The sequence below is a fragment of the Panthera pardus genome, unplaced genomic scaffold (genome assembly GCF_024362965.1).
Source record: "Panthera pardus isolate Hobbes unplaced genomic scaffold, ASM2436296v1 HiC_scaffold_16, whole genome shotgun sequence".
In the NCBI taxonomy this organism is placed as follows: domain Eukaryota; kingdom Metazoa; phylum Chordata; class Mammalia; order Carnivora; family Felidae; genus Panthera; species Panthera pardus.
Genome location: NW_026526721.1, coordinates 147,364,133 through 147,387,676, shown reverse-complemented (window position 1 = coordinate 147,387,676; position 23,544 = coordinate 147,364,133). Strand labels below are relative to the sequence as shown.

General features: G+C 43.1%; 2 protein-coding genes across 4 annotated transcripts in view; both read left to right on the top strand.

Annotated features, from left to right (window-relative positions):
- Window positions 1-1,670: 1,670 nt before the first annotated feature.
- On the top strand, window positions 1,671-13,650 carry ZNF662 (zinc finger protein 662). Of its 3 annotated transcripts, none has more exons than XM_019418876.2 (5): window positions 1,671-2,309; window positions 3,919-4,045; window positions 4,696-4,809; window positions 6,853-6,954; window positions 7,972-13,650. In XM_019418876.2, exons 1-5 carry the CDS (start codon window positions 2,220-2,222, stop codon window positions 9,000-9,002), a joined length of 1,464 nt encoding a protein of 487 aa, XP_019274421.2. In that variant the 5' UTR covers window positions 1,671-2,219; the 3' UTR covers window positions 9,003-13,650. The 3 variants fall into 3 exon arrangements, with proteins under 3 accessions (XP_019274421.2, XP_019274423.2, XP_053759893.1); XM_019418878.2 differs by having other exon boundaries at window positions 1,674-2,174; XM_053903918.1 differs by lacking the exon at window positions 1,671-2,309 and adding an exon at window positions 2,316-2,619.
- A 4,626-nt stretch (window positions 13,651-18,276) lies between these two features.
- The window catches only part of GASK1A (golgi associated kinase 1A), a 93,883-nt gene continuing 88,615 nt past the window's right edge, over window positions 18,277-23,544 (top strand). Inside the window, exons 1-2 of the transcript XR_008422632.1 lie at window positions 18,277-19,693; window positions 21,934-22,115. The gene's annotated coding sequence lies outside the window, so the exon portion shown is untranslated. The remainder of the gene's footprint in view (window positions 19,694-21,933; window positions 22,116-23,544) is intronic.

Below are 23,544 nucleotides of genomic sequence, written 5' to 3'. Positions count from 1 at the left end.
GTCGTGCCCTGGCAAGTTTTCACATATCTATATAGTCCATGCAGGCAAAGCCTTGAACTACAGCTACTCTGAGCCATGGCAGATCACCTTGTGATCCTTATAGAACATGAGAGGATGAGAGGAGCTTTATTGGCCTTCAAGCCCATCTCCCACTCCCTTCCCTATCTCTTATGGGAGGCTGTCATGAGACAATTTCTCATTGCCTCTAAGATTCTGAAGAGGCATGAGGCTTTCTGGATGTAACTGCATACTGTGACTGCTTAGCTATAGTCTAAAATTGGCTCCTTACCACGGATGTTGCAGTCATTGAGCCCCCTTTTGTTTTGGTGTCATTGTGTTTGGTGTATGGGACAAGGAGCTGGAGACCGGCATGCTTGGGTACTCTTTCTTCCTTTTGCTGTTTGTGTAAGTAATACATTGTATGAATCTGAAAGTGGCTTATTGTATCTACTGGCTGAGTCACTTAGGACATGGCCTTGACTTTGCCTGCTGCTGTGTGTTTAACAGGAGGAACAATAGAAACAGTAAAAATATATGGGTAAATATGATAGACTATCCCTCTCCTCTTTAGTTTTGAATCAAAACACTGGTCAGAGCCATAAGAGACCTTCCTTATGGTCTTCCTTAAGACCATGACTTAATAATCAGGTATCTGAGGGCTCCTTGTTCTGAGCCAAAACTCCCATAATTGTTTCGCACTCAGTGCAGTTTTCTCCATTTTTCCCGAAGAAAATCATGGGAGCATTTGTTGTGTGCTCATCTTTCCTAGTGATCTGTCCTAGGGTAAGGCTCACTGCTTCCTTCTCAGTGCTTGTGGACTATTCACTAGTGTCCATTTGTGAGCTTCTTCTGGATCCTCTTAGAAACAAATAAACATACCTTGGAGCTCATCTGAGGTCTCCTTTGTTCTGTGATTTTTCACAAGTATGGTATCTGTAAGCTTTCAGTACCTGGGGACCTAAAAGGAATATGAGCCTCTAGGCTGGAATTTCTGTGAAGCAGACATCTTCCTAATTTGTTCATCCCAAGAGACTACATGTACAAATGGAAAATGGACAGACCATATAGAAAAATATAACTCTGACCCGCAGTCTGTAACAACCAGTCCAGGAAGCCAACCCATTATCTGTAGTTACCAGTCTGGGAAGTCACACTAGTATCTGTGGCAAATAGTTGGGGAAGCCAAAATAAACCCTGTAGCAGTCAGCCCCACGTGGCCAGAATTTGATTAATATCCTCTCCCAACCAATCACATAAGATGCTTTGCTTCTGGTTAGCCCCCCAGGCCAACAATCTCCAATCAGAGCATACCTGAAGTCTCTTCCCTGCCCGCCCCCCCACCCCCAACTATAAAGCTTTCTCACTTCTCTGCCTGACTTAGAGCCTACCAAATGCAAGTGATGGTGGTTGACTCCCTTGCTTAGAGCAAGCTCTGAATAAACAGCCTTTGCTTGTTCTCATGTTGGTGGTCTTTTATTTCCACAATTTCATTTAAAGGTTTAACTTTCCCGACATGCTATGTGATGTTAGATAAGCCATCTCCTCTCTTTGGGCCTTACTTTCTTCAACTGAAAAATTGTTTCAACATTTATTCATTCCTTTATTCGACAGATATTCCTTGGCACTTAAAGAAGCTGGGCCATAAGAGTTGCTAGACATTGGGTGAATATTCGAGGCACAAAGTTGATCAAGGACGTTAGTTGCTCTCTGGGAATGTAGAACCCAGTAAAGGGATGCGGCTATGTGAAGTATTTGCTGCTTCATATTAGCATCCGTCCTACAAGGGTGCAGTGCAATACCGAAGAAGAGTGGTCAGTGGGAAGAAGAGGGCTGGGAAAGGATTCCCAGAGAAAGCCTCCCCCCCACGCCCGCTTCCCCGCATTGCCACAGCAGCGCCCTGAGGCAGTCGGTGTCAGTGGGAGAGCTGCACTCGCTCTGCCCTCCCTGTTTCTTTGCGGGGCCAGAAGGGAGGACCACAGAGACGTGGCGCCCTCCACCGTCCTAGAGAAGCCAGAGTGGCAAGAGTGCAGCAGCCTCCACCTCTCGGAGCGTGGGGAGCTGAGCGTGGGACTGGCCGGGGCGTGGAGCCTGGGGCTTGCGCGCCCGACTCCTGGGCCGCTATATCAGACCCGCCCCGGTCCGGAGCGTCCCTTCCCGACCCCGGGCAGCCCCCAGTAAGGCCTGGCGCGCGCTCGCTTCCCGGGAGGGCGGCCCTGGCCATGGCGGCCGCGGCCCTGGCGGGCGGGGCCCCCTTCGGCCCTCCACTCGAGCTGCTACCGGGACTGCGCGCGCCGGCCCGGGCGCGCCCGGTGAGTGCGGGGCCGGCGCTATGAAGCTGGCTCGGCTCTGCCCGGTGCTCTAGGTCCAGAGAAGGGGCGGAGGGGGCAGTGCGGCGGCCGGGAAATCGGGGTACAGCCCAGAGTGGAGGGTCCGGAGGAACAGGCAGGGAGCAGAATGAATTCGACATCCCCCAGACTTGCGCCAGCCGGGGAAACACACGTGCGGCTGCACAGGCATGAGCCAAGTGCTGGGGAGGAGGTGTTCACAGAGTGCTGTGCGCAGCGACGAATGTCCAGAATTTCCATATCACTGGTTTTAAGAGAGCTGGTTATGTTTGAGGTGGGTCTTGAGATGAATATGAGGTTGCTGGCGCTGGAGGGAGGAACTGGATCTCCAGGCAGGGGGGAGGGGGGCTGCAGGTGCAATGGCACAGATTGCAGGTGCAATTTGGGCAAGGAAAGGGTTTGGATTCGTAACAGGATGGTGACAGGATAGGGGATGAGGGTGGTGGTGCAGGAGATGATCTTTGGCAGGTAAACTGGGTCTCTGAATAGTGAATGGAATGGTCCGCGTGCGGAGGATTTGGACATTTTGAGGTAGGTGAGGGTGACTCGGCCCCCCAGTCTGAGCCCTGGAGTGTCGGGTAAGTCTCTGTGGGGACTTTGTAGGGCAAGGACTGATGTGAAATGGAACAGAGTCAGCCCCTCCATAGTATGGAGATTGAGATCCTAAATGAGGCAGTGGCTGGGAATTATAAGTAAGTCTTGATGGCTCTCCATTAGCACTGTTTGTGTTTCTTATGGAGGAAAGTGAGAGAGAAGGTGCAGAAGGTTGGGCCTCCCAGAGATACAGGAAAAGGGGACATTAAGACTGGGAAGTGGGGAAGAAAGAGTAGGGTGGGGTGTTTTAGAGAGTGTGTTGGAGGGGCAGAGTGCAGGGAGCAAAGTCAGTTTGGATCTGCGTTTTGAAGTCCAGCCTCCAGAGCAACCTGAGTGTTCTCAGGTGCCCTTAGCTGCCTCTTTGGCTAGTGGCAATGACAGGAAGGAAGAGAAGAGAAAGAATCTCACACAGGGGCAGCAGGGGTGGCAGGAGTGAGGATAGAAGGCAGTGTGGTACAGTAAGTAAGAGCCAGAGAGTCAGACAGGCCTGACTTCTGTCTCAGTTCTGTAACTCTGAGCCTCGGTTTCCTCTTCTATAAAGTGAATCTGATACCCTCCTCATAGGCTGTGAGGCATACAAAGTAATATATGTAAAGTTCTTGGCATGGGCTCAAATGGGTAAATGGTGATTGTACTTGTTATGAAGGGTTGGTGACCTCTGGAGGAGGGTACATTGTGGAGAAAGGATGGCACCTAGGGCACACATAGTTGTTCTGGGCACAAGATGGAAAGGGGAAGCTTGCAGAGACTCATGAAAAAGGTGATGTGGTGAAGTTAAGATGAAGGGATGTGAGAAATTGATGACTGATCCCTCATATCTTTGTAAGTAGGAGACGCAGATCCGCTGAGAGTTCCCTTAGACATTCAGAATGCAGAAACTCAATGGGCATCCCCTCCAGTACCACTTGGTGCCTCATCTACCCTACTGTAGGCCTGGGTCTGGAATTGTCCGAGGGCATTTAAACACATGTTGTTTCAGGAGTCAGTGACCTTCGAGGATGTGGCCGTCTACTTCTCTGAGAACGAATGGATCGGCCTGGCCCCTGCTCAGAGGGTCCTGTACAGGGACGTGATGCTGGAGAATTATGGGGTTGTGGCTTCCCTGGGTAAGGGTCTTTCCTTTTGGACTCTGCTTCTGCCCTCCAGAGTTCCCCGGCTCCTCCTTCCTCAGAAGCTCTGGAGTCTTTGATAAGCCTCACCTGAGTGGCAACTTCAGACTCTTGAATTCTTAATGAGCCAGCCTCAGCGGTTGCTAAGAAGTGGGAAGTCCTGGTGTAAATTTGGGCCTCACATCAGCCTTTCTTGCCCCAGGGTGGGAGCTAATTCTCAACTCCTGTGCTAATGGGTACAGTAGGAAGAGAGCAGATTCCTGGTGTCCCACCAAACCCTCAGTTTCCCACCCGCTTAGTTTGGGAGACCCAGCCCAATACCAAGCATCCTGATGCAGATGTCTGAACTTGAGAGCTCTAAGAGAGGGAGAGAACAAAAAAGCTCAATCTCTCAATGAGTGGAATCATCCGTTCGCTCACTCAAACTGTTGTTGAGCACCTCTGGGTCTAATTCCTGACCTTTGTCAGCCTCCTGGCCCTGCTGCCCTGGGTCTCCTGGTCCTTCCCCTGGACTTTCTTTTTTCACTTTCCCTGGTTAATTCCCTTCTTTCCCTTCCTGCCCCTGAAGACAAAGCCTGGGAGGAGCCTTGGGATTGCTCTATGTCACCCCACTCACCTGCCTGTCCCATTTCCTCCCCCTCAACCAGCATTTCCATTTCCCAAACCGGCTCTGATTTCCCAGCTGGAGCGAGGGGAAGCGCCCTGGTGCAAGGCTCCTCAGGGAGCTCTGGATGGAGAGTGCCCGAGGGGCGTCTCCACAGGTGAGTGAGGGTACATGTGCCAGTTATCTGACCAGTTCCCTTGTCTTGATCTTTACAGTGTAGTAGGTATGTGTTCTCTTAACCTAGTGCTATAGACACCAGTAGGATTCCTCCCCCCCCCCCCTTTTTTCCTGTGTCCCCATGGTTTTCCCTCTTCTTGAGTCTGTTCACCCTGGCTCCTTTTCATTTACCTCTTTTGCCTCTTCCTCATTTCCACTGTTCTTATCATGGCCACCATTTATCTGTACTCCCTGACTTTTCTGTTTACACTCTGAGGTGGCCTTTCTACTTTCTCAGCCTGCTTATCATCTTCCAGAAGAAGATTCTGACTGCCCTTTGGGCTATCATGGTCATCTTTATCATTAGAAATCAAGAAGTCTCAATAATTCTGAGCCATATACTTCCAATTCAGGGATTTCTGGTGGGCAAAGCCCTGGCATTCCTTTAGGAACATAGGGCTTTCCTGTTCTAATTTGCTGGTGACAGCTATGCCCCTTATTGCCTCCCTCACACCATTCCATCTTCTTCCCACAGGAGCTCTTCTGTGGGCACAGTGGAACTTGAGCTGTGCTCTCAACTTCCTTGTTCTCACAGTTCCTTGCTGTGTCTGGCTGTCTTTCCAGAGTCTTAGGATATCCTTGATTATAAGTAACAACCCAGGTCAAACTGGCTTGAACAAAAAAGGAATTTGCTATTTCATGTAAGTAGGAAGTTCATAGATAGAGTGCAGCTACAGCTTGATCAGTTTCAGTCTCTGCTCTTTCTTGTCTCCTTATCTGCTGGCTTTGCCTACAGCCTGGCTCCTCTCGTGGCTGTAAGGTGATTGGTAGTTGTAACCAAGGCTCTGCTTCTTCGTACCTAGGGAGAGAAATAGGGCAGGCCTTCCTCAGGCCTTTGGGATGTACCATCTTAAGTCTTATGCCAGCTCTAAACCAATCACTATGGCCAGGGAAATAGCATGCACTGATTGTCTTGGCCTAGACTGCCAATTTCTGAAACCGTCTCTCGTGTAGTGAGTAGGGCGGGCTAACCTGCTTGTCTTAGACCAGTAAGGGGTACACTAGGAACTGGAGTTGGGATCGCTCTCCCCCAAAAGGCAGGGCTCTCCATAATGGGCAGGGTAGGGGTAGGGGTTGGTGGTGCTGGTAGAATGGATGTAGAGAGACAACTACACTGTCCTCTGCACTCTCTCAGGATCTCAGTGCTTACTCTCCTACCACCCAAAGGAATTTCTCGTCTTTGCTTTAGGCAGAAAACCAACAGCTAAGTCATTCCTTGAGTAAAACCCTGACTCCCTGACCTGCAGCAAACTTCCTTTGAGGACATGTCCCTATGCAAAGTCCATTTGTGTCTTAAAGAAAAGAATACTCAGGGGACACACAGTCCTTGGCTTCAGCAATATAAAAGATTGTCATTTGGAGGATGAAAAATTGATCTGTTTCTTAGAAGGCATTGGATGGGAGTTATGAAGAGACCAATCTTAGCTAAGCCTGAAGAAGAGTTTATTAGAGTGGACCTTTGCAATTGAGGTGTCTGTCATTAGAATAAGAAGTGACTTCTGGAAATGGCTGAGTGAAGTCTGTGAGGCCATTTCTAGTGGATGCCATGGAGAGATCCATCATTGATCCTTTGTAGAAAGAGAAGGCAATAGATGGACAGACGGGAAGGAAGCTAAGCTTAGAGGCTTCCCAACATAGCCTCAGGAATAGTTCTTTGCAGTTCAATCCTTTCCTAATTCTATTCCATGTGAACTGGAGTTCACCTCCTAGGGGAGGTGAGGAAGAAAACTTAGTCCCCTATTTTTTCCTGACACTTAAAAATGAGTGATGCGTTTTCATGTTTTAGGGAACTGATGGAATCGCATCTTCCCTGAAGGTCTGTTTTCTGTCCTTTATATTGTTAACCTCCTCCAGTTTCAGGTCATCTGTGTACCGATCTCTCCACCCACCTTCATTCTCCCTTACCACTTCCATCTCTGCTCCTTTCTTCATGGGCCCCACTCCTCTCACTGAGCTAGCCTCATTTATATCTTGACCCGGGCAGGATATCCATTTCTGAAGCCTGCTGCGATCTCCCATCTTGAACAGGTGGAAGAGCCGTTGAACCTGAAACTGCAAGGAGAGGGTCCAAGCCTACTCTGTACTGGTAAGTGAGGGGAATGAACACTTTTCTCCCAGGCACATGTTTTCCTCTGTCTTTCCTTTGTAAAATGTTAAAATTCCATTTTACCACGTACGTTCTAAATAAAAGACCCTCTCATCTTTTGGGATGAGCACTGGGTGTTGCATGGAAACTAATTTGACAATAAATTTCATATACTAAAATTAAATAAATAAATGAATGAATGAATGAATGAATGAATAAATAAATAAATAAATAAAAGACCCTCTAAAAATCCCCAAGTCAACTATAAGAGAAAAGTTAAACTTTAAGCTTCCAGCTTTCATTTGGTCATCATCAATTATAATTAAATTCGGGTGTGTTGGAACGTAGGCTGTAACTGAACAGATGGCCTACTGGCCGCTATGGCCAACCAGTATTTTAAAAGAAAATGCTGTGTTTTATTCATTCTGTTAGTTTTTAAGGTGTGATACTGAAACAGAAGTGTGGATAAAACACTATGGGAACAAAGAGGAGGCAGTCTTTGCCCAGTTGTGTATAAAGTAGTTTGGGGAATCCCTTTTCATGGTGGACCTGGTGACTGGATTGAATGAAAAGACCACATTTCCTTTTAGTGTTGACAAGTATGAGGAAGATTCTCCTTATTGCTCCCCACTGCGTGTGACAAGTTCAGGTTCCCCAGGTATACCACAAAGGATTCTTTATTTCCGAACATGTTGTTTCGGACTGGACTACCTAGAAGAAATTCTTACTTGTCTCCCTTAGATTCAATTAAACTATTCCTGGAGAGCTCCCTCTGTGCTTGGTCTGGTGCTTGGGAATCATAGCCCTCAGGGACTCTGTCTAGTTTCTGCCTTTCTGTAGCATAAACTTTGGTCGCTTTCAGTGTGTTCGCCCTGCGGTGCCATTTTCAGCTAGGACAGGGCCACTGGGACATGAGGTAACACTTGAAGTGCATTGGACGTACGAGTACCACTTGGTGATGCTATTTGCCCCATTATGGGTAATGATGACATTTGCAGCTTTGATTTCTTCTTTCAGAGGGTGTGTTGAAGAGTGAGAAAGAAGATTTTATTCTGAAGGAGGAAGGTTTTGAGGAGGCAAAAGACCACATAGTGCTATCAAGTGGACCCCGGTGGTGTGGTTCCCAGGAATTCTGGTTTGGGAAAACCTGTGAGGAGGGAAAGAGCAGGTTAGGGAGGTGGCGCAACTACTCCAATGGGAAGAGTGTGGAGAACGCTGCAAATGATGTTATAGAAGTGATTGTCAAAGATGAGATGATCTCAGGAGAAGGTGGTTCAGAGAATACTGATGTTAATACTCACCTTGTTATACATGAGAAGATTCTCAGTGAGCAGGTATTCTGTATATGTGAAGAATGTGGCAAGTGTTTTGATCAAACTGAAGACTTTGACCAACATCAGAGAGTTCATAATGGAGAGAAGATCTATGGTTGTAAGGAATGTGGGAAGACTTTCAGTTTTAGATCACATTGCCTTGCACATCAGAGAATTCACACTGGGGTGAAACCCTATGTGTGTCAAGAATGTGCTAAAGCCTTTGTTTGGAAGTCAAACCTGATTCGGCACCAGAGAATACATACTGGAGAGAAGCCCTTTGAATGTAAGGAATGTGGGAAGGGCTTTAGTCAGAACACAAGCCTTACACAACATCAGCGAATCCATACTGGGGAAAAACCATATACGTGTAAGGAATGTGGGAAAAGCTTTACTCGGAACCCAGCCCTGCTTCGACATCAGAGAATCCACACTGGCGAGAAGCCTTATGAATGTAAGGACTGTGGGAAAGGTTTCATGTGGAACTCAGATCTTGCTCAGCACCAGAGGGTTCACACGGGGGAGAAGCCCCATGAATGTACTGACTGTGGGAAAAGCTTCATTTGCAAGGCACATCTTATCCGACATCAGAGAATCCATACTGGGGAAAGGCCCTATAAATGTAATGACTGTGGGAAGGCCTTCAGTCAGAATTCTGTTTTGATTAAGCACCAGAGGCGCCATGCTAGAGAGAAACCCTGTAATTATCACACCTCTCACCTTCTTGAACATTAGAGAAGGCATAAGGGTGATGCTTGTTTATAATTCTTATGCTACAGCAGCCCCAGAGACAAAACGAGTGACTGTCCACAGTTTGTTATAACTCTAATAGTCAGTATTATCTTGCCCCTTCTGAACAGATACCCTGTACTCTAGCAAGATGGTCCCACTGTTCAACCATGTTCATGCTAGGCAACTTTTAGTTGAGCATCTGCTCTGTCAGGCACTTGCTAACCACTTTACATACATTCTTTTGTTTTCCTTAATCCTGTTAAGGTAGGTACTTATCCTCATTTTACTAATGAGAAGTCTGAGGTTGAAAGAAGTTGTAAAACTCATTCAAGGTTACTCAGCTAATATGTTACAGAATAGAGATTGGAATCAGGCCTATCTGACTCCAGAGTTTTCTGTTCTTTATTTGTACACATTTCTGCTTCTGTTCATTTCTATTTGCTCAAGTTTCCCTGGGCTACAAATTTCCCTTCCTCATTTAAGACCCAGCTCCTTTAACTGAACAGACCCCTGTTCCTCTTCTACTTGTAGTCAGTACTGTCCAAATTGGTATTTAACTATGTGCTGTCTTATATTTTTCTTTTTTTTAATTTTTTTTTAACGTTTATTTATTTTGGAGACAGAGAGAGACAGAGCATGAACGGGGGAGGGTCAGAGCGAGGGAGACATAGAATCTGAAACAGGCTCCAGGCTCTGAGCTGTCAGCACAGAGCCTGATGTGGGGCTCGAACCCATGAACTGTGAGATCATGACCTGAGCCGAAGTCGGCCGCTTAACCGACTGAGCCACCCAGGCGCCCCTGTCTTATATTTTTCTAATGTCTCATGTGTGTTAGTCCAGCTAAATGGCTCTTTGAGGACCAACACTATTTCTTTTATGTTTTTCAAATTCTGAAACTTAACTTATTTTTTACTAGATATAACATGCTTATGATAAAAAAAAAGTTGAAATAGTTCAAAAAGGTGTTCATTGAAAAGTAAATCTTGTCACTCCTGTCTCCCAGTCTACCTCCTTAGAGACCATCACTGTTACTGGCTGTGTGTCTTCCTGGGCATATTCTTTCTATATACAAGTACTTATTAATACTGCTTTCGAAAGTCTACCTCACTGAAAACCATTTGATGTAGATGATAGTGCAGTTACATTGCCAACTCCAGAACTTTCTCTTCCTCAGAAGTTGTGGTCTACTTTGAGATCACCAAGATGACTTAAGCAAAGTAACTGAGAGTAGTCTGGGTTATGCATTTGTGGGAGACCTGACTGCCCTTGTGTTATAAGATAGGAATCTGGGACTAGGAAAATGTAAACCAAGTGGGAGATTTTTGTTTCCATAAAAATTTGTATAGCTATAACCTCTCTGATTGCTCTACTATCCCAAATCCCCTTCCAGCCTATCCCTTCTCATCACCATGATAGCCCACATCCCAGAGTAAGCTATATTATTAGAGAATGCTATTGACCACCTTCAAGGGTTAGAGAAACAAAGGCCCTATTCAGAGAAGAGCGCTGGCCAAAACAGATGAAACGTACATTCCAGACTTCACCTTTAGAGCCATTTTCAGATTGCAGTTTGCCTCTCTGCTAATTAGGCATTCTGCTTTAGAAGCTCCTAGCCAGGTAATATAATTGTTGACTAAGGAGCAAGGAAGAGAAGCCAGAGGCTGGCTTGGACTAAACTTCTGGTTCCTGAAAATTACAAACATTAATTCTAGAGCCCCTGATTGCTGAAGTAGTAAGGAGAACTTGGCCTAGCATAGTCTAGTTAGGGTGCCTCTACTAAGTAGGAAAACTTTTGTACTAAACAGAACCAGGAAATGGAAATGAGTGATGTGGACAGGCATTTGGGGGAAGTTTATTAAGCAAATAATCACTTGAGTACCTGCTTGCATGTAAAGCACTATGCTTCATGCTGTATAAACAATGGTAAGTCAGATTGGTTTCCTGCCTTTCTGGAACATTAACGAGAGAGACCAAACAAAAAAAATTCAAGTAATTTATTAAAAATTGCTAAGTGTTATAAAGGAAATGAATGGTACAGAGAGAGAGAGAATGACAGGAACCCTCTATATGAATAGTCAGGGAAGGCCTACCTCTCCTAAGAGGTAACGTTAAACATCTCAGAATGAGAAAAAGGCACATATATGAAGAATGGGGGAAGAACAGCAGGCAGAGGAACAGCTCTGCAGACTCTGATGTGTGAAGGGTTTGGCATGTTCAAGACACCGAAAGGTTTTAGGTATAGCATAATGATCAAGGGTATGAGGGGCACAAGTTAGGTTTGTAGACATAGGTGGCTCAGATCATTCAATTCCATCCCAAGTGAAAAGCTATTAGAGGACATTCAGTGGAGGAATGACATGTTTGATTCACATTTGGAGATAATCCCTGGCTGCTGTGTAGAAAATGGCTTGTTAAGGGACAAAAGTGAAAGGAGAGATCATATTGGAGACTGCTAGCAGTCCAGGTTGGAGATGATAGTGGCTTGGAGTGGGTGGTGGTTGTAGAAATGGAGAGAAAATATATTTAAGATACAGTTTGGAAAAAAAAATCAGTGACCTGTTAAAGGATTGGATATAGGAGTAACAGGAATTAGGGATTGGTTTCTGGTTTGAGCAGCTGAGTTAGATAGCACACCATTTACTGGAATGAATAAGACTGGAATGGGAATAGGTTTGGGGAGGGAGAAATCGAGAAGTCTGTTTTGGATTAACATTTCAGATATGTGTGAGATATACAAGTAGAAATTCCAGGTGGTGGTTGTATATATGGGCTTGAGCTCTGGGTTAGTGATATCTAGAGCTTTGCATTTGGGAGTCATCAAATGAGCAAAAGGTATTTTAAGCTGTGGGAAGAAATGAAGGAAATCTCCTGGAGCTGCATTATCCAACACAGCAGCCACTGGCCAAATGTAGGTATTTAAATTAATTGTAAGTTTTAGGTTCTTATCAGACTGGCCAGATTTGAAGCACACAATAACTATGTGGGAGTTGACTTCCATATTGGATAGTGTTGACATAGAACATTTCCATCATTTCAAAAAGTTGTGTTGGACAGTACTGCCTCCAGAGAATATAGCAAAATATGAAGACCCAGGATAGAGTCCTATGAAACACTGATTCAATATTTAGGGAGTTGGACAGGAGGAAGTGTGTGGAAGAGAGGCTAAAAAAGGTCAGTGAGAGGCTGGCAATATCACCAGTGGACACATTACACAGGCAGCAGTTGAAATAAGGTCGAATGCTTGGACCAGTGCTAAAAGGAGGTAATCATTAAAATCCTAAATGTTAATAAGCTCCCAGAGTGAAGATGATGTGTATCCTAGATGACGTCAGTATCTTAAAATGGGAGAAAGATAGATAACAAATAGGAAGCAGAAACCACAGAAATGGAACCTGGAAGAGAAGAAACAGTTTGGACTTCTGGAGGAGCACCATGGAAGTTGATCAGCCCTAGGAACTCTCCCTCAAAGATGGAAATGTTTGTAGGCAGAGTGGTGGGATGGGAAGACAAATTTTAGGAGTGTCACAAAGAATTGCCCACATATGGCAAAGACACAAATGTCGGAGGGATTAAGAAGTAGCACGTAGAAATGGATGGCCCCTATCAAAAAAATTCCTAACTAGTCTTTTCCTTACCAGAGACCCAGAGACAGGCACTTGGAAGTCCTGAGCCTATATCAAAGACTGTAATGTGGGATGAAGGAATCATAACATGGAAGCTTTTCCAATTTGTAATAATACTTTCCACACATCTTGAAGTCAGAAGAGGAATGATTAGTACTCACTTCCTAAATTTTGGAGAAATCTAAAGGAAAAAATTAGAAATATAAGATACTTTCTGATAAATCTCAACTAGCAATATATTAAAATCAAGAATTGATTATGGTAAATTTTTATCTTCCAAATTTTCCAACATAGGATTGGAAAGTAAGGAAATATAAAAACAGTGTATAGAGTCATTCACATAGTGAAAATTAACTGCCTGCCCAGAATCTCTTGGGGGAATGAATAATTAAATCCCCCCTATTTTCCAACTCTGAGGTAGCTACAGAGTTGTCTTAGAAGCAACTCTGTTGCAAACCAGTGGTTGCAATTCTGAGCATGTCTTTGTCACGGCCAAATCAGGGTTCTGTACTATTCATCTCTTTGTTGGTTCCCAGCATCCATTCTTCTGTCTGGGAACAGTAACCCAAATATTCTTTGGGAAAGCATCCTTTCTCAGCCACCTGGTTTGGGTCCACCCCCAACTTCATAAGTGGATCCCGGTTAGCCTAGGTGCATCAACTTACCCTATTACTTTGGCCACAGAGCCAATGAGATCTGAGGAGATATTTACCTGGCCTTCTGAAAGAGGCTTTTCTTCGAGAGCAACCAAAGGAGATATTCTGTCCTCCTGTGGATGGTATATAGGAAGATATGAGGCCTTGAACTGCAACAACACTTTTATTCTGTTAAGAGGGAGGTAGTCTGGAGCTTCCTGGTGTTAGCACGTGGAGCCTGAGGATGAAGTCAATACCAAAGGAGAGAGTGGCAAAGCAGAGAAAAACTGGGTCCCTGGTGACATTTGAGCCATTAGCCCAAGCCTTACCTGAAATAGACTCACCTCTGGAATTTTCAGTCATGTGAGCCAATAAACATCTTTTGTTAAACTAGTTGGATTTGAGTTCTCGGTCATTCGCAACTACGTCATACTGATACAGGCTTGTATTTGAAAGCACCGGTTTCTTGTACAGCACCTAGTGTCGCATTTTCTCTTCCTCAGTAGTCACACAAGCTGTTCATTTGTATCTCATCTCAGTTACTTGGAGTTTGCATGGCTAAATAGGTACCTCTCATACCCTAAACTTAATTTCATGAGCACCACCAGACCAATGTTTGGTCATACCTTAGCATACCTTCCAAATTTGAATAGAATACTTTCATTTCCAGATTCCCTAGTGGATAACTTCCTGTCTCTGACATATTTTCTAGCCTCCCCTCCCCTGCTGTATATGAAATTCGGGTTTGCTATGTCCCCTATATTTTACGTCAGATTCTTGTGAAATGACCAGATATTTTTCATATCCACAAAGGCTTTGTTTTATTGAACAGTGTTCCAAAACTTAGGGAGAGGTAGAGTCTCCTACAGCATATTCTCTGAAATTGAAAGTCATCTCTCTGCTGAATGATTGAGAGGTAAGTGAAAAGTTACTTCCTTACCTTAGCAAAAAGAAAACAAAAAGACTTGCTTTGAACTTTCTTTTTCCCCAAGAGAAGAACTACTTCCCTGGTGTAAGTGATACAGGCGTTGCATTTTTCAGCCTCCACTCCCATTTCCAGCATACCTAGTCCAGGCTGAACTCAAGTGTGCTTGGCCTGAATGAGAAGTGAGCTCCATTCTGATCTCTAGTACGTGGTACACACTAAAGTTGATAAAAAGTTACTAATTTTTAAGTATATAACATTTTATTTTGTTGATAATATAAGAAGAAATGAGAAAGACAATGTAGATTTGTCTATCAATCAATTGTTGCTAATTTTCAAGTATATAACATTTTATTTTGTCGATAATATAAGAAGTGAGAAAGAAAATGTAGATTTGTCCATCAGACAATTGTTGCTAATTTTCAAGTATATAACATTTTATGTTGTTGGTAATATAAGAAGAAATGAGAAAGACAATGTAGATTTGTTGATCAATCAATTGTTGCTAATTTTCAAGTATATAACATTTTATTTTGTCGATAATATAAGAAGTGAGAAAGAAAATGTAGATTTGTCCATCAGACAATTGTTGCTAATTTTCAAGTATATAACATTTTATTTTGTCAATAATATAAGAAGAAATGAGAAAGAAAATGTAGATTTGTCTATCAATCAATTGTTGCTAATTTTCAAGTATATAACATTTTATTTTGTTGATAATACAAGAAGAAATGAGAAAGACAATGTAGATTTGTCTATCAGACAATCAATTGTTGCCTGTATCCTCGACTATATGTCCTATACTATAGGCTGCTCTTCCTTTCAGATGTGTTTCCTGCCCACCAAAGGCACCCTATGGAGAAGTTGACACAGGCTTTTGACTCTGCCCCATTCTCTTTGAGAACATAGTAATTCTGAATGCATGGGATCTGACCACTAGGCCCCAAGTTTATTTTACTATTTTCCTGGGAGACTCAAAGGATACTCAGTCAAATGGGACTAAGCTCCTCTGATATGTCTGCCCTGGGGGTGGCAGGTCAGATTCTGTGATGTTCCTTTGGAAAATGCGAGAGTCTGCATGAAGAGGAAATAGAGAAGGAGGGGAGTGGAATATGCTGGGAACTGGTAACAGATAACACAAACGACCAAAAAAACTCATGATGTATAAAGTGAAAGTATTCTGAAAAGATAACAGACACACCTGAGGGAAGCCACCCATGGCAATGTTAATATGGAAACTGAAAATCAACTCAAAGCATACGTGAGAGGTAGGCATGATCCATTCATTCCCTTCTGCCTCCTTGGCTTTATTTCACCTAATGACCATCTCAGAGTTTGTGATAGCTATTGTCTTTTCAATCCTGTCTCTAATATCAAGAAGCTGTTCTTAAAATGAAAATCTAATTGTATCACTCTCTTTCTAAAACTCCTGTAATCACTTTCTGTTGCCTAAAAAACAAAATCCAAATTCCTTAGGTGAATATTCAGAACTATACTACTGATTTGCTTTAATTGATGGTTTTATTCTATTCCCGCATCAGTCTCCAACTTAGATCTCAACTATAGCCATATTTCTCTGCTTCTAGTGTTTAACCATGTGGGTTTTTTGTTTCTTTGAACAATGTTTTGCTCTTTCAAGGAAGGAGGGATATATCTGTATTGATCAGTAGTTCTCATTGGGAGCTGACTTTGTTTCCTTTTCCCAGACAATTTGCCAATGTTTAGAGACATTTTTTGTTGTTACGGTTGATGAGAGGGCTGCTCCTGGCATCTTGTGTTAGAGGCAGGCTACTAAATATACGACAACGCACAGGCATTCCCCCACAACAAAGATTAGCTGGCACCAAATGCGAATAGTGCTGCTGTTATGAAAAATCTTGTATAGGCCAATCTCATTTGGAAGTTTGTTGATCATTTCTTTGAGCCTTTAAAAACTTGTTACAAGGGCACCTGGGTGGCTCAGTTAGTTGAGCGTCCGACTCTCGATTTCAGCTCATGTCATGGTCTCAGGGCCATGGTCCCAGAGTTGTAAGCTAGAGAAAAGAGAACGTTATTAAGAAAATCATAAGGAAGAAAAGATATATTTGCAATACTTTACTGTATTTATATAAAAAAAAATCCATGTATCAATGTTCCCTTGAAGTTCAAATCCCTGTTGTTCAATGGTCAACTGTACTTGAAGGAAGTTATGGAAACTCATTCCCTTATTCTATTCTATTATTCTATTAGGCAACATTTAAATATATTGGCATAACACCAAAAATGTGGGAGTATTTTTATTTTATTTTATTTTGGTGGGGGTGGGGAGGGGCAGGGAGAGAATCCTAAGCAGGCTCCACACTCAACACGGAGCCCAACATGGGCTCAGTCTCATGAACATGAGATCATAACCTGAGCCAAAACCAAGAGTCGGATGCTTAACCATTTAACCAACTGAGCCACCCAGGCACCCCAATGTGGGAGTACTTTAACCAACATTTATAGATTTTGTAATGTTTGGCATGCATCCATCACAAGGCCAAAGTAATAGCCAAAGTTGTTTACATTTCCCCTGTTGTCTCACTTTCATGGGTGTACAGAAATCATATTACAAATGCTCCAACTACAGACCCAACTTCTGTGTTTTGCTTCCTGCCCAGCAGACCATCCCCACCTGACAGCTTCTCCCCAATATAGTAATAAAGGCTTTTGCCTGTTTTCTGCTCACTCCTTGTCTTGACTGACCTTGGTACTTCCTTGTGTGGTAGGACATGCCCCCATCTTTTCAGGAATTGTAAGTAATAAGCTTCTTTCAAATGCAGTTGTCTCCTTGCCATTCCTGATTTTTTTTTAATCCAGAGTACATTTTAACCATAGGATAAAAACCACAATATATACATGATTATGCCAAGTAATGATAAATGCTACAAAGAACAATAAAACAGGAAAAGGTATAAAAAGGGATAGATAAGACTCATCAGGAACAGACTCCAATAAGGGGACAATTGAGCAAGAGACCAGAGTAAAATAAGGAGTGAGATGTGCTGGTATTGAGGAGCAGAGCATTTCAGACAGAGGGGAGAGCAAACACTAAGGGCCTGAGGCATGAGAGAACATGCCTGGAGTGTGTAAATAGGAAGACAGTAAGGCAACATTGCTTAAAAGTGGGATGGCTTCAGAATATGGGAGGTGGGTTGATCTATTCTTCCCCAAATTTCTATGTTGAAGCCCTAACCCCCTAGTACCTCAGAATTTGACTGTATTTGGACACGAGGTCTTTAAAGATATAATTAAGTTAAAATGAGGTTGTTAGAGTGGCCCTAATCTAATCTTAGGGATGTCCTTCTAAGAAGAGGAGATTAGGACACACATACCAGGAGTGCCCATGTACAGAGAGACAACCACGTGAAGAGGCAATGGGAGGCTGGCTGGCTGCAAGCCAAGGAGGGGCCTTAGAGGAATCCAACCTGCCAACACCTTGATCTTGGACTTCCAGCCTCCAGAACTATAAGAAAACACATTTTTGTTACATCACCCAGTCTGGTATTTTGTTATGTCCTAGAGCTAAACTGTGATGGCAAAATGTTGCTACCTTACAATTACCATTATTTAGTTGGTGTAGCTAGCAGGTTTGATCTGTGTTCTCCTGGCCCAATGTGGTTTTCTCTAATTTTGCACATTATGTTTTCAGATAACATGCATGCTTCCTGATAGCACTGAGTTTACACATTGTTCCTGTACCCCTAACTTGGAATATCCAAGTTATTTTATTTATTTTTTGTTTGATATTTGGTTAAATAATAGGAATCTCACTTAATTTTATCTTTTTTTCTTTTTTATTAATTGTCAATCTCCTTACTAATGCATTCAATTTGTACCCCCCTCCCCACCAGCCTGCCCAATGTAATAGCTTCTTCACGTTTCCATTCTGTTTTAGCCTTCTCAGGTCATTTCAATATGAGATTTCTGTGCTCAGCAATGCTACCCTCTTGTCTCCTTTGTGTCTCTGACCATAGGATCAGACTAAGGCCCCTTCCTTTTTTAATCCTAGGACTTTTCCTTGTCTTTCTTTACCCTCTATGTTCTGTGAAACCAGTTTGTAAATATACAAAAGCTGTGTATTTATAGGACACAATCATATCCTTGATGACCTGGTTCCCTCTCTAACATTGCTAGGAGGTGATGTTTACTTTTTTTCTTTTTTTTTTTTTTTTAGTCAGGTTGTGAAATAGCTGAATTTGAGCTTTTGGCCTTCTTTTAGAAGAACATCTAAGCAACCTTTTCAGGGACCTAGTTTTTAAGTCGCCTATGAATCAGGACAAGATAGACATTCAGGAAATCTCATGGGGGGTGGAATGAAGAAAAATAAGAGAGATTCAGCAAAGAAGGGAGTAAATAATGAGAAAATTCCTATGGAAAATAGATGTCATCCACATAAGAAATCAGAAAAAAAAATCAGTTGTTATCATGTAACACATCTTTAATTTCCAGGTGAAGAGATCTCCTATAAGTGTTATGTGTAACAAACATCACCATTGCAGTTCTGACTTTTTGCAGCACTGAGAATCCACCCCGGAGAAAAGTCCTATGAGTAAGGATCGGGGCAAAGCTGTCGCCTTCAACCCTACTTCTGTTCAGGCACTTCTCTGCAACTGGGTCTAAAGGCAGAGCTGCATCCATCCATGTTCACCAGCAGGGTAACCCCTGGGAGGACCCGCAACAGGAGAGTGGCCCTCCACGTGCAGAGAATATGGCAAGGCTCTTAGCTGCAGCTCCCACCGTACTGCACACCAGAGAATCCACAATGGGAGAAGCCCTCTGAGTGTAAAGAGTGAAGCGTTTAGCTTCAGCACCAGCAAGTCCACACCCGAGGGAAGCCCCTCAGATGCAGGGACTGAGGCAAGACCTTCAGTCAGAAAATCACCTCTGTTCTAGGGCCGCGTGGGTGGTTCAGTCGGTTAAGTGTCTGACTCTTGGTTTTGGCTCAGGTCACGATCTCAGGGTTCGTTAGATTGAGCCCCACATCGGGTTCTGTCAGCGCTGACAGTGCGGAGCCTGCTTGGGATTTTCTCTTTCCCTCTGTCCGTCCCCTGACCCTGCGTCTCTCTCACTCTCCAAACAAACAAACAAACAAACAATAAATAAATAAAAAAGAAAAGAAAAGACAATTACCTCTGTTCTACATCTGAGACATGCACTGGGAAAAAATCCTTTGCAGGTAATGATGTGGTAAAGATTTTAATTTGAACTCAGAGCTCATTCACCACCAAGTACTGCATGCTGGGGAGAGATTCTAACTTGCAAGCAGTGTGGAAAAGGCTTCACTCAGAACTCACATCTCCTCCAGCACCAGAGAAAACTTATCAATGTAAGGATTACAGCAAAGCCTTCAAGCAAAGTCAGCTCAAATCAACATCAGTGGATCCACCCTTAGACAAAACCCCATGAGTGCACCGAGTGTGGGAAGGCTTCAATAATAGTTCAGGATGAAGCAGGCCCAGAGGCTCCATGTTGGAGAAAAACACAATGAAGGTAAGGAATGTGGGAAATCTTCATTTGGAACTCAAATTTTATTTACCATTGGAGAATTCATCCTGGAGAGTATGTATGTATGTATGTATGTATGTATGTATTTATTTATTTATTGAGAGAGGGCACAATTAAGCAAGGCGCAGAGAGGGAGGGATAGAGGAGAGAGAGCGAGAGAGAGAACCAGGGCTCATGCTCACCTGAAGTGGGGCCCGGGCTCACCCGCTGTGGGACTTTGAACTCACGAACTGTGAGATCATGATCTGAGCCAAAGTCAGATGCTTAAACGACTGAGCCACTCAAGTGCCTCTGGAGAGAAATTTTTAAATATAATTGTTGGTCTGTGTATCCCCAAGTGCAAGTTAGCAGGTCCTCCTCTTTTTGGCCTGATCATCCCAATCCAACTACTTCTTGCCCCTCCCCAGAATGCTCACTGTGCTCCAGCCATTCCTCTCTGCTCTCTGTCTGCAATACGTACTATTTCAGTTTCTACCTCTGGGCCTTTGCTTTTTCTGCTCCCCCAGGTACCCTCTGCCCACCTCTTCCCCTTTCTTTGATCCTAGCTAGCCTTAGGACCTTTTGAAACTACAGCCTCCTTCATCTCTGTTTTCTTAAAGAAAGACTTATTCTATTTCAAATTCATATGCTGAGTTTTTGTTATTGTTGTTTTGTACGTTTATCTTTTCTTTTCCCTCCAGTTGACTCAATATCATTTCCAACTCTGCTGTTGTAAGCTTTTCTAGAGCAGGACAGTTCAGGAAGTTTTAATGTTCCTCAAAGGGATGAAGGAATGGAATGACCAGTGAGGACTGTACCAGTCTGTGGCCAATTAGGAGACAGAAACCAACAGTGATTTAAACAAGGGAAGTTCAATAAAAAGAATTATCAAAATATGATGAAAAAGTAGCCTATAAGGTGGAAGAGAGCTCTATATGGTATCATAGGGCTGATGGAGACACCAAAGGAAGGACAAACTTGGAAAGGAGGTTTCTTTCCAAGGCTGAGGTTCAAACCTTGTTGGGGAAAGTATAGCTGTAGTCCTCTGGATGGCAGAAGAGTTCTGATTTGCTCAGGCCAGAGCTAGTTTATATTTGCCGGGCAAGCAGGAAAGAACCCTCTAGGGCATGGGTAATCTATAGCCAGTGAACAGGTACACAGATGGCACCATTATGGCCCTGAGCACATTGTATTCACATTGGGAGAGTCGCTAGGGACAAACCTGGGGTAGAGATCCTTATTGGAGATTGAAATGCACATTAATGAGTGTGTGTGATTAGGATTTAATGCACAAAGAAGTAGTTAATGATCACCAGGCATATATGCAAAGAAGGAAAAAGAGGCCATCTAGACTCACTAAAAGTTACACTAATATTTACCATTGATGTGTGTCTTTGAATGAGTGTTTGCCTTTCAGATTTACTTATCTATGTATGACATGTGACTTAGCCTTTGGAGACTGTTCACATAGTATGAATTTTCTTAAATACCAATGAGAAATATTATCACAGAATTGCACAAGTAATAAAGACAAAATATTCCTGCAATCTCACTTTCTCAAGAGATCATACTTTCATATTTATATGTCCACTTTTAGTCCTTGTCCCATATATAAACATAATTTTTATAATCTTAGTCATAACAAAATGTTAATATTTTAATGACTGTTATATTGGACAACTTCCCTCTCCCCATTTCCATATGATTTTCATGATTATTATTTGTCAGCGAGTAGATGTATCTTTATTATCTGTTCCCCTCATCAAATGTTAAATTGAATTTTTGGGCAGTGACTTTGTCTTAGTTTTTTTTGTTTTTTGTTTTTGTTTTTTTAATTCAAGACATCCATCACAGTGTCTGACACACTATAGGTAGTAACTTCTTGTTATTTGAAATTATTTGATGGACATTTAGGATAATTCTTGTTAGCTGTTAATATTAATATTGCTATAATCAGCTTGGTGATTGTAGCTCTTTTCCTTCTTTTGTATTATATACCTGGGAGGAATTTTTAGGAATGAGACTATGAATCCAGGAGTATGAAGATTTTTGTTTAGAAAACATCATAACATAGCCATACCAATGGCTAGTTCATACCCATTTGTTCTGTTTCCAGCAGTTTGGCAAGTTAGCTTTTGCTTGCAACCAACGGTGGATATTATAATTATTTTAGAGATGGTTAATTTAATAAGCGTAAAATGGAATCTCAGGGTATTTTTTTTTTGACGTTTATTTATTTTTAGGAGACAGAGAGAGACAGAGCACAAGCAGGGAAGGGGCAGAAAGGGAGACACAGAATTGGAAACAAGCTCCAGGCTCTGAGCTGTCAGTACAGAGCCGGATGCAGGGCTCAAACCCACGAACCGTGAGACCACGACCTGAGCTGAAGTTGGAGGCTTAACCGACTGGACCATCCAGGCGCTCCAGGGTATGTTTTTAAAAATATTTCTTTAATTGTGAGATTGTGTGTGTTTTCATGTTAGATTACCAATTATATTTCTTATGGTGTCAATTAATACCAGGTACCATTTTATCTGCTGAATTTTAAATATTTTTTTTAAATTTTCTTAACGTTTATTTATTTTTGAGACAGAGAGAGACAGAGCATGAACAGGGGAGGGGCAGAGAGAGAGGGAGACACAGAATCTGAAACAGGCTCCAGGCTCTGCGCGGTCAGCACAGAGCCTGACGCGGGGCTCGAACTCACGGACCGTGAGATCATGACCTGGGCTGAAGTCAGATGCTCAACCGACTGAGCCACCCAGGTGCCCCATGAATTTTAAATATTTTTAAAAAGAACTTAAGATCTTTCAAAAGACAGATGTCATCCACATAAGAATGGTGATATCAATGTAACTTTCTTTCCTTAGATTTTAGGTAAATTGTTTGCCCTGAGGCTTCAACTCCCTGATGTATTCAAGGGAAATTTTCAGATTATCCAGCTATTTTTTGTTGTAAGGGTACAGCCATCCTCTTCAGTTTTCAGCCTCTTGAGAAGAGGTGGATTTCTTGATTTTTTTTTTATTTTTCAAAGTGGACCACACTTAAAACCAAAACAAAACAAAACACTAACCAGCTGTTTGCAGATACTCAGTAGCAACTAGTGCAATGTGACGATTTTGGGGAAAGAGGAGGCACAAAACATGAACATCCTATTCACCCAGACTTTCTCCCTGGAGTATTTGCCTAGTGGCACAGAGAGTTAGAGCCTTTCTCATTGTGTGGAGGAGGTGGAGATCAGACCCTCTATATGTTTTGAATATACTGTATTAATAAGGGGGAATGTAGAGAAAGAGCACCAAATTGTTGACAAGGGATGGGAGTGTGTGACGTTACTGGTTGGCTGACCTCAGAGCCATTTTCAGGTCTGCCCTGTATGGTTGTGATAGTTGTGTCATGGCAAGAGTAACTGGCCTTCAACTGGGGAGTTGAAATCTGCCCTAGTTCCCCTTGTCCTGTCCACATCCATGAGATTATATCTGTTTAGGGGATACTCTTTCCTAATAGGCACTGCAGTGCCAGAAGGGCTATTCTGGCTGTTCCCAGCACCTTTCTCTGTTGCATTCTTTCACCATAGAGTATGGAGAAGCTAAATACTCAGTTTTCTAGTCTATCTTCCATTCTTTCTTACAATGATCATGGTACAGACTCCTGGTCTCCATTCTCTTTACTCCTCTAGAAATTATCAAATTTCCTGATGTCTCCTGTAGGTATGTTGTGACCAAACATTCTGGCCATCGTGACGAAACGGTACGTGCGACTCTCTGGCCATTCACTTAAATATATGTCCAGCACCCCCATTAGACAAAGGAAAACAGGATCCCACCCCAGGGCATGCAGCGGTTCTTGCGCTTTGG